Source organism: Engystomops pustulosus, chromosome 7, assembly GCF_040894005.1.
Source record: "Engystomops pustulosus chromosome 7, aEngPut4.maternal, whole genome shotgun sequence".
In the NCBI taxonomy this organism is placed as follows: Eukaryota; Metazoa; Chordata; class Amphibia; order Anura; family Leptodactylidae; genus Engystomops; species Engystomops pustulosus.
The window spans coordinates 107,906,827-107,920,289 of NC_092417.1; the positions used below are offsets into that span (position 1 = coordinate 107,906,827).

Consider the following 13,463-nt stretch of genomic DNA (forward strand, 5'->3'; position numbering starts at 1 on the left):
TTAATCAGTTTTCTTTTACTGATTCAATAAAATAGTCACCTAAAGTGTCACAAGGTTCATTTTTCCAAGAACAGATATCCAGTCCTGTTAACAAGATGGCATGATCGTGTCTTTTCCCATTCTTTCCTATAAGAGCAGATTGCCATTGACAGAAATTATTCAAGGTTTGATCAGCATGGTGCGTTATCTTAAGTCCAGTCTGCAAAGAAGGGAAATAGAGATTGTTATATTACATTGTATTTAGGAAATCAAAATACCAAGAAGTAATAGAGCAACTTATGACCAAATAAAAAAGTAGGCATTAACAGTAATTCAGTGTATGACACAGTTCTATATGCACTCTATTTAATTCCTATGAAACTAAATAAAAAAAAAAACTGAATGGTTGATATGGATAGAGTAAAGACAAATGTTTGTTGACACCCCAAATAGAATGGCCAATAATTGCTATTTTAACATAATCTGGGTTCTCAGCTGACTGTGCTGAGCTGCAACTTATTTAAGGGATTGTCAGGTTGGCTGGGGAGAATGCTGGTCCATCCTCTGATACTTCTGGTGGTGCTAGCAGCATTCTCTGACCTCATGCACGTCTCCTCGCAGACTCCACCTCTCCTCCGCTACCAGCGGTCTCTGGCGCGTGCTCCGGGCAGCGGCTGCTAAGACCTTGTGCTGTTTAGGTGTTGTATTCTGGACTTCTAGGAGTTGTGGTACCTCTGCATGGTGGCTGCGATTGTGCTTGGTTATTTTGCACCATGAGGGGTTAATTCCCAGAAGTTGTCCAGCTCCAATCAGGTTCTGGAGGTGGGGTTCTGGCTGCATAAATTGCAGCTTCACTAGTCACCTGTGACAGTGTTTGAAATCCCTTCATCACTTTTTCCTTGCTATTGGTTTGACGTGCTCTGTGTTCCGTAATGTTGTGATCTCGGCTAGTTTTTAACGTTGACCCTTTTGCTTACTGATTTTGCTCTTGACATACCCTCTCGTTGTGACTCTGGCTAGTTTACAACTCTTTTGTGTTTTATGTTTGTCAGTCTGTTTGGGGTTTTCCTTCGCACAATTATCTAGTGTATTCCGAGTCTTCAAGTAGTCGCCCCACGTTTAGTGTGGGGGGGCTATAGGAAGGGACAGAGGTTGGGGCAAGCTCAGGGTACACTATCCCCTGTCTTCTGTGTTATTCAACCCTAACACGGATAGTCTTGAGAAAGGACTAAGGAAAGTTGCAAGGTGCTCTGGTGCCAACACAGAAAACAAGTGTTTACCTCTCCCCCACTTATTTTCCTATGTTTCATTTCATACCTTATAACCAGGATTATTAATTACTTTTGTTACTCATAATCACAGAGACAATTTGATCAATTTGGCGGAAAAAGGTAATCATGAACAAATAAAACTTACGGGTTCTTCCTCTAAAAGTAGCAGACTCACAACAACAATATTAATGTCACTTCCAATAGTCCCATCCTTGAATAAACTCGACACCTAAACAGATAGTAAAAATAAAATATATATTTTCATAAACCTCTTCCGTTACATCTCTGTCTCATCATTGGTTCATGCATCTGATCCAATCCACATGTACCTCATCCTACTGTGTGTAAAAACTACGACAGGCTCAGAAGTAAAGTATTATTATACTCCGCGATTTTCAAGTCTATTATTGCTATCAAGCATTCAGAGTAATGTAATGTTCACTTGTAAACGAGAACTTATGATTGGCTAACAAAATATTGGATTGCATTCTAGCCAATATCAGACAGTGTAATAGGAGCTTTAATCAGAATTGTTTATTAGGAGGACAATGGTAAACTTATAATATATTATAGATTAACACACTTTCAGTTAAAGCAAAGAACTAGCCTAAGCCGCTTATTCATTTGGAGTATACACCTACAATGAGTAAGGAATACTGACATGTGTTCCCCTATCCCAAAAAGATGTCATCAAACATTATTTATATATATCTAATGTTTGCATTCAATCATTATGTGCATCTGTGTGAGTCAGCACTTAATGGTATATAAACATGTAACATCTGCTATGTGTTCTTTACCTCTCTGGAAGAAGCATTCTGTTAAACATGTGTCAGTGGTTGCTATGCCCCCCACTCCCCTGGTCTGTATTGTATTTTTTATCTTTGAACTTATTTTGCACTTTTATTTCACTTTGTGGTCTTCAAATATTTTGTGTAATTCATTACAACCCACTGATGTGCAATAGTGATAATTTTTTCACTTTTATAGTATGGGGACACATTTTTCCTTATCTACTGTATGTTTTTGTATTTCATATTTACTTTTAGCATGAATTAAAATTGAAGAAAACTATTTTTCCTTATTTGGTGGTATTTTTGGTGGTAAATATCCCTTATTCATTGTAGGTGCATTTCTACCTATACTGGGATGACCTAACCCCTTAAATAATTTATTGGAGTTCTTTTAGAGCAGTGATGGTGAACCTTTTAGAGAGTGCTCAAACTACAACCAAAAGCGACATATTTTTCACAAAGTGCCAAATGCCAATTTAAAGTAACTTATTGCTCCCAGCTCTGTCAAAGATTTGAACGTATTGGCGTCCTGAAGACACCAATACAGTACAAAGATGGAGCAATGCAGATTATTATTGTAGCTTCCCCCTAAGGTCCCTCTAACAGGATGAATCACAGGCCCTGAGAAGGGGCTTCAATGATAATCCAGCTCTGTCCACTCATCCTGTACTTCAAGTCACTTTAAAATAGTGCTGAACATGGCACATTCTGGGCTCCCTGTGACTGCAGGAGGAGGAGTCCTGTATGGTGACCTTTGTGCTGGGTGATGGCCTGGGTGCCCACAGAGAGGGCTCAGAGTGCCACCTCTGGCACCCGTGCCATAGGTTCGCCACCACTGCTTTAGAGTATACCTCAATGTGCAGCAAATTGTGCCAAATTCAGCAAGTCCAGATTGTAGATGACACTATTCCTCATTAAGTAGCATTTTCTATGTGTGACGTTTAGTTATCCCTGAGAAAAAGACCCCTTCCACACTTGCGTTGCAGATCACGTCAGAGTTTGATCAGGGTGCGATCAGGGTTTGGTCAATGAAAAACGCAAATTTTGCATCAGAGTGCAATCAGTTTTCAGTCAGAGTATGTTCAGTGTCTTAGTTTTTTACGCTCATTTACAATGCAATTTCAATGCATTTTCAATTCGTTTTTCACGCGCAGAAAATGTGTGTGAAATGGACTCAAGACTGAGCTCTATCTTTTCTATGGCAATTGATGTGTGAAAAACGCATTGCACTTGCATTGCACTTGCAAGTGTCTCAGAGTGCAATCCGTTTTTGATGCATCTCCATAGACTTGTATGGTGCGTTTTTCATGCGTGTGACTTGCAAAAGTAGAGCATGTCGAGATTTAAACGCGCGTTTAAAAAAATGTGCGTGTGTGCGTGAAAAAAAATGCAAGTCTGAAAAGACCCATTGATTACAATGGGTCAGAGTGCAATGCAAGTTCTGCGCGTCAAAAGCACGCGCAGGAAACGCGCGTGAAAAACGCAAGTGTGAAAGGGGTCTAAGTGTAGTTCTGTCAAATATTTACTCCATCCCCTTTTCCGAGACTTCTACATAATCTAGACCCAAGCATGAGAAGTAAGTAGAGAAAGAATCACTTTCATCTAAAATATATATTTTACAAATTTTCTTATTTTCATTTTTGCTATTTTGCTATTGATTTATGCAAATTTGTTGAAAAGTTGGTCACCATTTAAATTAGATAATGAATCAACATACAAGTATGGATAATGTATTGCTGAGTTTTTAAAACATAGTAATGTGGTAATATAGTTTAAAGACAAATACAGTGCATTACCATGTTCATCACTGTCAATATGTAGGTTGTCACTCCGTCCTTGCCATGTTTCTCCACCATTTTTTTATCTGCAACTACAAGAGTTTCAACCACCAAACTCCCATCGTGCTGGGATTTTTCTGCAGAGCGCTTAGACCGGGATAAATGGACATATTCATATGGCTTTAATTTAGTGATGCTTCTATTAAGAGCTAAAAATAAAGAAGTGGAAGTAAAGCCACAATTCTACAGAATTGTTTAAAGTTCTGAGAAAATGGGATAAATGCAGAGCTGAAAATTTCTTACAACTGAGATAAAGCTTCAGATTGCTACTGTACCCACTCAGTCACTGTGGCACATTACTGCCCCTAGATATATCAGATGAAATACTAAAAGGGAACCTGTCACCACATTTTCATAAATACAACTAGTGGCAGGGTCCCCATAGAGCCCTATTAACTAACTGACACCCTTCATTTGACTAAAAATATATTACCTATATTACCTGGTATCAGAGGTACATGTCCTGCTTGGCTGGTCCCTCCCATTTACTCCTACTTAGCCTCTTCTTAGCATATCATGTGACCAGGATGATATCATCTAAGGTCTTGTTACATTTGCAACGTTTACCCCATGTATGTATATGATCACATGAAATAACAGCATGCCTCCATAGATTTCTACTCCTCCCCATGCCTCCATGGAATTCTACACTTCCCATACATGGGGTACACATTGCAGGTGTAACAGGACCTTAGATGCCATCACACTAGCCACATGACTTTAAATGCCCAATGCTGTAAAAGAGCTCTCTCTCTCTCTATGTTCCATACAGCAGCATATCACAGCAGTGAGACCTGTCAATCATGAACAAGAAGGTAGGGCAATGCTAGTAGTCACTGAATATGCAGAGCCTCATTGGACTTACTTATTGTGATGGACCAACTTCCGGTAATTTGCATATACATTTGCAAACTGATTTCTTAACAATGCAGCCATGGAAAGGAACCATTTTGGGATATGGGCAATGCTTTTTTATCATAGTATTTAATTAAATATTTATCTTTGGTGGGTTACTTTCAATGGCAGGTTCTCTTTAATCATTGTGACCATAAAAAACAAAGGATTCCACAGTCACTATCCCAAAACAGCTGGAATATATGGGGGGAATTTATCACACGTCACATCTCCCGGCTATGGCAGGATCATCAAGAGGAGGCGTAGGCTTCCTGATTTATACGTTGGGTAGCAGCCCCGCCAGGCAAAAGTACACAGGGTCTGATCTTGCATAGTTTTGCGGAAAAACCTGCAAAGGAGGTAGGTTTTAAAAAAGTGCGTAGGCAGGCAGAAGTAATGGCCCGTGCTGGCCAACTCCGCCATCAGCAGCAGCCCTTCATGCCATGTGGCTGCAAAAATAATTGCAATTTCTTGCAGTGCACAAAAATTGTGATTATTTCAGTGCTTCTACACCAGAAACTGACACAGAAGCACGGATAAATGCCCTCCTTGGTTTCTACAGTAAATGAATGAGTGGACAGGTGGTCTTTCCAGAAAAAAGCTCTTTCACCCACAACACGATACAGCATTCAAAAAGGTTTTCAAACCTGCCACAGCAGCCTCTCTATTGCTATTTGAACCTTTCATTGTCATGTGTTAGCTATTACTATGAATAGCAGACTGGCTCCTTAGTTATTAGTATCTCAAGGGCACATAATCATTGATCTGGATAAATCCAAAAGGTGCTGCTACAAATGGCTTTATTGTGGGTAAGAGTGTAGTCCACAACAAAGACATTTTCTGGCATACTGATTTCTACATATTATTATGTTAGAATTATCCAGGTTTGTCTTTCCAAGGGCCTTCATTCCAAGTATTCCAAGGGGACACATCTCCCTGTGATGTGTAGACCCCCTATGTGATGTTTACAGGCTTGCAGCTTTTACCATTACCTGTTATGCTCATCGATTGTATAAGCTGTCACTAACTAGACCTCATAGCTTCTGGTCCGATGGGGCCTAAACCCTGCCTCTCATAAGAAAGGAGTTATTTTTTCCTATTTTTATAAGAATGTCTACTCTCATCAAGCAACCTTAACAATACATGTTTTACAGAGATTTACCTAGAATTGAGAAAGGTAGAAAGACATTTTGTTAGACTTACACTTTCTGCGCCTTCCACAATAATGTTTTTGCGAAATTCCATGTAACTCCTTTGTAGAGCTGTGAAACCGCTTTCCTGAGTGAAGATTTACTTTTCTTTCTGCTGATCGTTTATACAGTACATGGGAATGATGTCCTTCAGGAGAGGTAAAGTTGTGCTTTTCTGCAAGATGCTGCGGTATTGGCGAGATAAAATACTCACTTGAACGTGTCCTTAAGAAACCTGACTGAAAACAATAGATTTTATGAGCTCAGTTCATTAAATGGCTTGGAAAAAAATTGCTTATTGTTGTTATGAAATTGATACAAATATATTGGGCACATATACTATATGCAGTTTGCTTGTGTAGTGTGCAGAGGGTGTCAGATTCAGTATTTCTGGAGCACGTTCTACATGAATCTGGTGTCCTCTGCACAGCACTTTTTTTTTGGTGCACCAGAAACATGGGCCATGCAACATACTTCTGTTGGACTTTGCATTGTAAATCTAGCGCACGGTCCGACTGAGCACTGGAACGCCCCCTTCAGCGCAGAAATTTGTGTCGCATGAAGAATAGTGCAGCGGTGCCAGAAAACAGTTGCGTGTGACACAAATGTGGCACAGACAGTTCTTGCATGTGCAAGCAGTTTGCCCCTAAAAGAACATGCAAAGTCCACCATAAAACTGGGAAGCACCTTAGTAAATGTGTCCCACTGTGCTTTTCCAGTGCTATACAATATACAGGTTTCTGAGTGCTAGCAATTGCTATTATCTATTAATCTATCTGTACACGTGCATGCATTATAGGAAATTTACCATCAAACTCAAGTATGATAATCCAGGGTCACTTATGCTTTAATCCAGGCACTGTGACTGTGGTAATCTTCTTATAACTGTTATCCATGACCTTCTTCCTTTTAAAATCAACATTTAAAATTATGCTAATGAGCCAGAAGGTTTCTGTGGGGGCATTACCAGAGTCCCTCCATGCTGCAGATTCACAGGCTGTTACACTGTGCAGGAGCACTTCCCCCTCCCACTAGGTACTGAAACTACCTCTGCTGCAGTAAGATTGCATCAGGCAGATAGGTGGGGAAGTGCTGAGGCAACAGAAGAAAAGAGTGAGACAGTGTAAAAACATGTCAAGATGCAGCAAAGAAGGGCTCTGGTAAAACTTCTGGAGCAAAATGCTCTCTTTTGTTAACTGAATTATCATTGATATTTGAATGCTCATTGGCGTACTTATATTTGCAATGTAAAATATAAAATCAATAAACAAAGTTTTTTTTTAAAAAAAAGAAGGGCTCTGGTAACCCTCTACCAGAACCACCCTGACTCATTAGCATATTTTAAAACTTGACTTTAGAAGAAGAAGGGCCATGTAACAAATATTAGAAGATTAACACACAGTGCCTAGATCTATGATTAAGTGTCCATGGTGTATTATGCTTGATTTATGATGTTAGATTTCCTTTAAGTCAACCAGTTTACATGTTATTTATTTCCCTTTGAAATCAAATTCCATTTTCTGCATATTTGTCAGTTTATAATATTGAATGATTTGGCATGAAACCAAAATGAAACATTACACTACATGTCGTCTTCTAGAACGCTATAACTATTTGCTTTAGGATATTTCATTAGAAGTGTCCGGTCACTCTTAAATATTCAGTCAGATTGAGAACATTTGGCCAAAATGTTTTACTTTAGAGCTTTTAATCTGCTTAGAAAATATCTTTTCATTGATCGGTTTGCATCACTATTACTTAATTTTCACACATTTGTAATGTAGGCTTACAAGCTGCTACATACCGGTAAGTCATTGGAAATATAACATGTCCATTTCATTTTGACCAATTGTAAAGCATTTTCATAATTATTCACTTAGATCAAACAGACACCATTATAAGTCAAAGACAACCATTGAGTTTCGCTGGGCAAGATTTATAGTTAATCAAGATTTTCGTAACGTGTTTCAAGCCCTTTGGCCGTCAGATTTATTTTTGTAGTTCAGAAATGTTATTAAATTAATTTATTCTGGTGCGTTAGTCGATAAGTGTGAGCCCAGAGCCTCCCGCAACCTCTGTACCTGCTTACTTCATGCGTATCATGATAGATCATGATTAAGATGCTACACATTGAAACACATTGATTGCATCAAGCCATTTTATTTAGATTTGTTAGTTTTTATACAATAAAGAAGACTTGCCCACCATCCATGTGACTTTTTCTGTGCCCGACACAAAATGTACCTCTCACACAGAGAATCAAGTTAAAAACAGTTATTTCCTGGCTGCAGAGAGCCTGCAGGGTGTTGTAGAACATTGTGCCATGTTTAAACATGCATAGGGAGCATATGCTGTGTTTTAGAATGACATGCACATGGCAGCGGCCAGTCTTAGAATCACTTCACTATTCAATTCCATGTGCATTTACAGAGGCCAACTTGACCAAATAAGGGAAGCGGGAATGCAGACTGACAAGGTAACATCTGTGCCAGCTCGAAAGGAATGAGCTGAGGGCCAAGATCCCACTATAACATCTAAGAGAGGAGTCTTTTTACACTGACATCAGATGATTCCATAGATGACTACAGAACCTGTTCTGTTAAACGCGGATACATATAGAACCCCCCCACCCAAAAGAGTAGTGAGGGTGTTGGCAGTGATATTGCATTGACGTCACTGATCATTTTGCCATTCTTTTCATCCGTCAGTGTCCGCTTTCAATCTTTTAATAATCCATCAGTATTGCTAAAGACAAAGAAAAGGAGTGGATCCAAAACAGAGATGACCAGTAAATGGGATATTTGCATGTCCTCTGTGTTCTGTATCCACTCCTGCTTTTGGCTATCTATCCTGAGGCTTTTCATTTCTTCTGACAGATGAAATGAAGTGGAAAACTAAACATAGTGGCAACGTCATAGAGCGATGGAGGGTGAAAACAGCATTATGGAAATCACAGGGTGTTCCAGGGAGACAGCGTTCAGTTGGCAGCAACATGAGTAGGCCGCAGAGTGGCATAATGACAGTGTGGAGGTAGCGGCAACCCGGTAAGCCAAAGAGTGGCACAATGATAGAGTGTTGAGGTAGTGTCAGCAGCAGCAGGAGCCTACAGAGTGGCACAGTGATAGAGTGTGGCGGTAGCAGAAGCAACAGCAGGAGCCCACAGGTGGCAGCAATAGAGTGGCAGCCGTAGAGTGGCACAATGATACAGTGTGGAGGTGGTGTCAGCAGCAGCAGGAGCTCACATGGTGGCACAATAATACAGTATGGAGGTGGCATTCGCAGAAGCAGCAGCAGGAGCCCACAGGTGGCAGCAACATGGAAAGCCACAGAGTGGCACAATTATATAGTGTGGAGGTGGTGGCAGCAGAAGGAGCAGCAGGAGCCCACAGAGTGGCACAATGATATAGTGCAGAGGTGTTGTCAGCAGCAGCAGGAGCCCACATAGTGGCACAATGATAGAGTGTGGTGGTGGCGTCAGCAGAAGTCGCCGGAACCCACAATTCCAGTCCCTGATAAAGATGGAAGGAGGCAGATGGAGCAACTGGCAGCAGATGTGTGGCATCAGGCAGGTGGCAGCATCAGAATAGTGGCTAAGGCAGGTAGTTAGACTCCAGAATCATTTCTCAATGTTTGGGGGAGGCGTCATGGCTGATTTAATCTGATGGCATTGGTGAGTTGAAATCCAGGCCGATCCAAGCCTGATTCATCTTGACAAAGGTCAGCATCTCCGGTTCTCCTTGGGGTAAAAATGGCCCCGCCGCACTGAACACCCTCTCTGATGCCACACTATTGGCCAGGCAGGACAGCTTCTCTACTGCAAACTCTGCAAGTTGCGGCCATGCATCAAGTTTGGCTGCCCAGTAGTCCAGGGGATCCTCTACCTGGGGTGGTAAAGTGCTGTCCAAGTGGGCCAACATCTGCTGGTGCAGGGTCTACTCCATGTCCTGCTGCTGCTGGCGGCTACCCTCCTCACTAGGCGGGTGAAGGAAGTTGCTCATTAAGGACTTCAGACTACTACTGCTACTGATGGAGCTGCTATGGCTTCCACCCCCCCATCTCCCCACAGCAGCCGTGGGGGTAGTACGTGAGCGATCACTGCCGAGAATCCCCCAGTCAGACCTGACAGAGGATGGACAATGGCGCACATAGGCAGCAGCCAACTGTGTGAACAGTATTTCTCTATAGTATGCCAGTTGTTCCTTCCTCTCAGCAGCTGGAAAAAAAGTCACCCAATTTTGACCGGTAGTGAGGGTCCAAGAGGGTCGAGAGCCAAAAATCATCCCCATGACGGATGTTGACTATTCGGCTGTCATTGGTTAGGCAAAGCAGCATGCTGCGGGCCATCTGCACAAGTGACTCTGAGGGACCGCCGGCCTCCTGTATACTGCCACGGTATCTTCTGCCTCTTCTTCTAACTCCTACAGATGCTCCTGCTCCTCCTCTCTTGTCTCCTGAGTAGAAAAACCACTGACTCTGCTTGTGCTCCAATGTCCTCCTCCTCCAGTTCAGACGCCACCGGACTCATGTGGCCATGAGATGTAGTGTCCACTTCTCCAGTGCCCTGACCAGACAGATTTTGCAGCATCTGTTCCAGGACATGAAGCAGTGGGATGACGTTATTCATCCCGCAGTCCTGGCGACTGACAAATAATGTGGCCTCTTCAAAGGGCCTGAGCAAACGGCAGGTGTCACGCCGGTGAGCTGCCAGTGGCTGACATCAAAGTTACACAGGGGAGTACTCCGGTCTGCTTGCATCATCAAAAAGTCAATGGCTTTTCTCTGTTCATACAGGCGATCTAACATATGGATGCTGGAATTCCAACGGGTGGAAACATCAGACAATGTTCAGGGGAGGCTGTTCTGACGCTGCAACTCGAGGAAAGTGTGCTTGGCTTTGTAAGAATGGTAGAAGTACATGCACAGTTTCCTGGCCATTTTTAGAATGTCTTGCAGATGAGTGGAAGACCTGAGGAACCTGTTTACAACCAGATTGAACATGTGCACCATGCAGGGCGCCTGGGCCATCCCTCCTCAGTGTAGCGCGGACACCATGTTCCCCCCATTGTCTGTCACCATGGTTCTGATTTTCAGTTGTCATGGAGAAAGCCACAGATTGATTTCTTGTTGCATGACGTTTAGCAGTTCGTCCCCCCTGTGACTTTGTTCGCCCAGGCAACTGCACTAACTGCACTAGTGACTACTAACGCCGCTGCCTCGCTGACCCCCTGTCCCACTCCTTACGTGGACCTCCGAAGTGGGTTTGTACCCCACAGCCTTTTGGCTCCCGTCCTTGCACTGCTGCCACCCTGCTGACTCACGGCCACAGTAGCGACTTGTTGCCTGCTCCACTGCCTGGCACACAAGCTGACACTCTCTTCGCCCGACGATGATGAATCCCTTGCTACACCCGGTCTGAAGTGCGATCGGCTACATCATCATCAATTTGCGTTTCCCTGTCACTGCTATTCTCCTCAACGCTGTCAGTATGCACAGCCTGCTATTGCACGAATAAGCAGATTTCTGCCCCTCCTCTTCACTGCTAAGCAGTTGCTGACTGTCCTCAAATACTTCGTCCTCACTGAATAGTAGCTCTCTGGATAAGGGAAATGAACAGGACAGAGGCTGGTTGAGGAAAGGTGAGGGCCACTGACCTGCTCCTGGGCCATGCCAACTAATTTTTGTATCTGGCGAACCCACGGACTCCTGGCTGGGGTTGTCAGATGTTATATTTTAGGAATTGGGTGACCAACACACTGCCGCTAGATGACAACTGCAGTTATGGCCTCACATTGTCACCCCTGCTGCGACGTCCCCTTACAGTTCTGCACCTCTGCCTGCTCCACCTGCCACCTTTTTGTCTGACATAGTGGTTAATCAACTATGTGGATTTGACATGTATTTCTTGCTCTCAACTTTAGCAACACAAAAAAATATGGGAATTTGAAGGCTGTGGACCTGACAATCAAGTAGGCTACTACAGAATACTACACCCTATTGTGTTTCTCAGTCAGGGGAACTGTTCTTCAAAACCTTGCTCTATCATAAACCAAGGAGCAAGGAAGCTGAGAAGGAGTCAAAGTTCTGACAGTGGCCTGAGGTCACAAAAAAGTAACAACCAGCCCCCTGCCTAACTGAAAAAAAAATATAAAGAGGAACAAGACAGAGGAGGCGTGTGTACTGTTTGCAGAGTTTATCAAAGAAAATTATGGAACAATACCAAGCAAAAGCATCAAAACACATCATGCAAGCATCCCTGAGGTCCATTCAACACTGTAACATGTTACAATATACTGTAATATGATACAAAACAATATAATATAACAAAGGTCACACATAATTCTAGCCAAGAAAAGATGGTTCAGGGGAGTACAAAGCAAAAAGGTTGGAAAATATATGTATTTAAATGGGTGTGTCTTGTTTTAGATTTTGAGAGTAGGCTTTTAAAGATTCCTATTTGATGAACAGTGTTCTCATTTTCCTGCAAAACTCATGCATAATAGTAGATTTTTACCTGCAAAAAGTTCACTTTATAAATCTAAACACAAAAAAGGAACAAGTCCTAAATATGAATTAAATATATATTTAAATATATTAAAAAAATATATATTTAAATATATAAGACCCTATTAATTCAGGAAACATATCACCTTTTAAATAACAAAATATTATATACATTTAATGTCATCATTTTAAAAACAAAATAGATAAGAAATTAATACATACATTTCATAGATTGTCCTAATATAAAACCAGGGGGAACCCTGAAGGGACACTCACCAGGTAAACAGCATAAGGCATTTCATCTGTTTGCACACCAGCAGAAAATGCTCTCTATTACTTTCTAGATCCTACTCTTATAATTGTTGCAATGTATTATTAAATACTTGTAGAAATAAATCTGTGTTCCTTCGCCCTGACATACGTTTCATATCTGCTTCTTTAGGAGGTATGAACTTTATAAATCTGTCCACCACATCTGAAATGATTTATCTTGAGTAAGGCCACGAAACAGACTCCTATCTTAGTCCAATGCAATATCTGGCAATATACATTAATATGATGAAAGAACTCTCTAGCGACCAGGAAACTATAGCTCCAGGACTTTACAGTATTATATGTTACAGTGACTGCCCTGCAGTTGGACCAGCAGATGGAGAGCCCTTGCGTCATATTTCTGTATAATGCAAGGACTCCCATACTGTGCAATATCTTCAGTCCCTGGGATTTGACCAACATACAATTCTGTTTCTGTGGACTTCACAAATTTGTGTTCAACCGGCCATAGATGTCTGAAGTGAAAAATAGAGTTGATTGGCTCAGTCCTCAAAAGTGTGAAACTTTGGTACAAATTGACAGATCTGCTAAAGTTAAAAAACCCTGCAATAACATATCCTGCTTCCTGAGTCCTGCTTGTAAGCAGATTTGCCATAGAATGACTATTACTTTAATTGTAAAAGAAACGGAACAATAAGGCTGTTTCATTTTTTTTAGCTTTTT

General features: G+C 41.7%; 1 protein-coding gene across 1 annotated transcript in view; it reads right to left on the bottom strand.

The window, feature by feature from the left end:
* ADAMTS18 (ADAM metallopeptidase with thrombospondin type 1 motif 18) overlaps positions 1-13,463 on the bottom strand; it is a 69,475-nt gene that overhangs the window by 29,575 nt on the left and 26,437 nt on the right. The window contains exons 4-7 of the mRNA XM_072117494.1: positions 5,980-6,205; positions 3,841-4,031; positions 1,396-1,479; positions 40-199 (exon numbers count right to left, since the gene is read on the bottom strand). Coding sequence (XP_071973595.1) covers positions 40-199; positions 1,396-1,479; positions 3,841-4,031; positions 5,980-6,205 — 661 coding nt within the window. The remainder of the gene's footprint in view (positions 1-39; positions 200-1,395; positions 1,480-3,840; positions 4,032-5,979; positions 6,206-13,463) is intronic.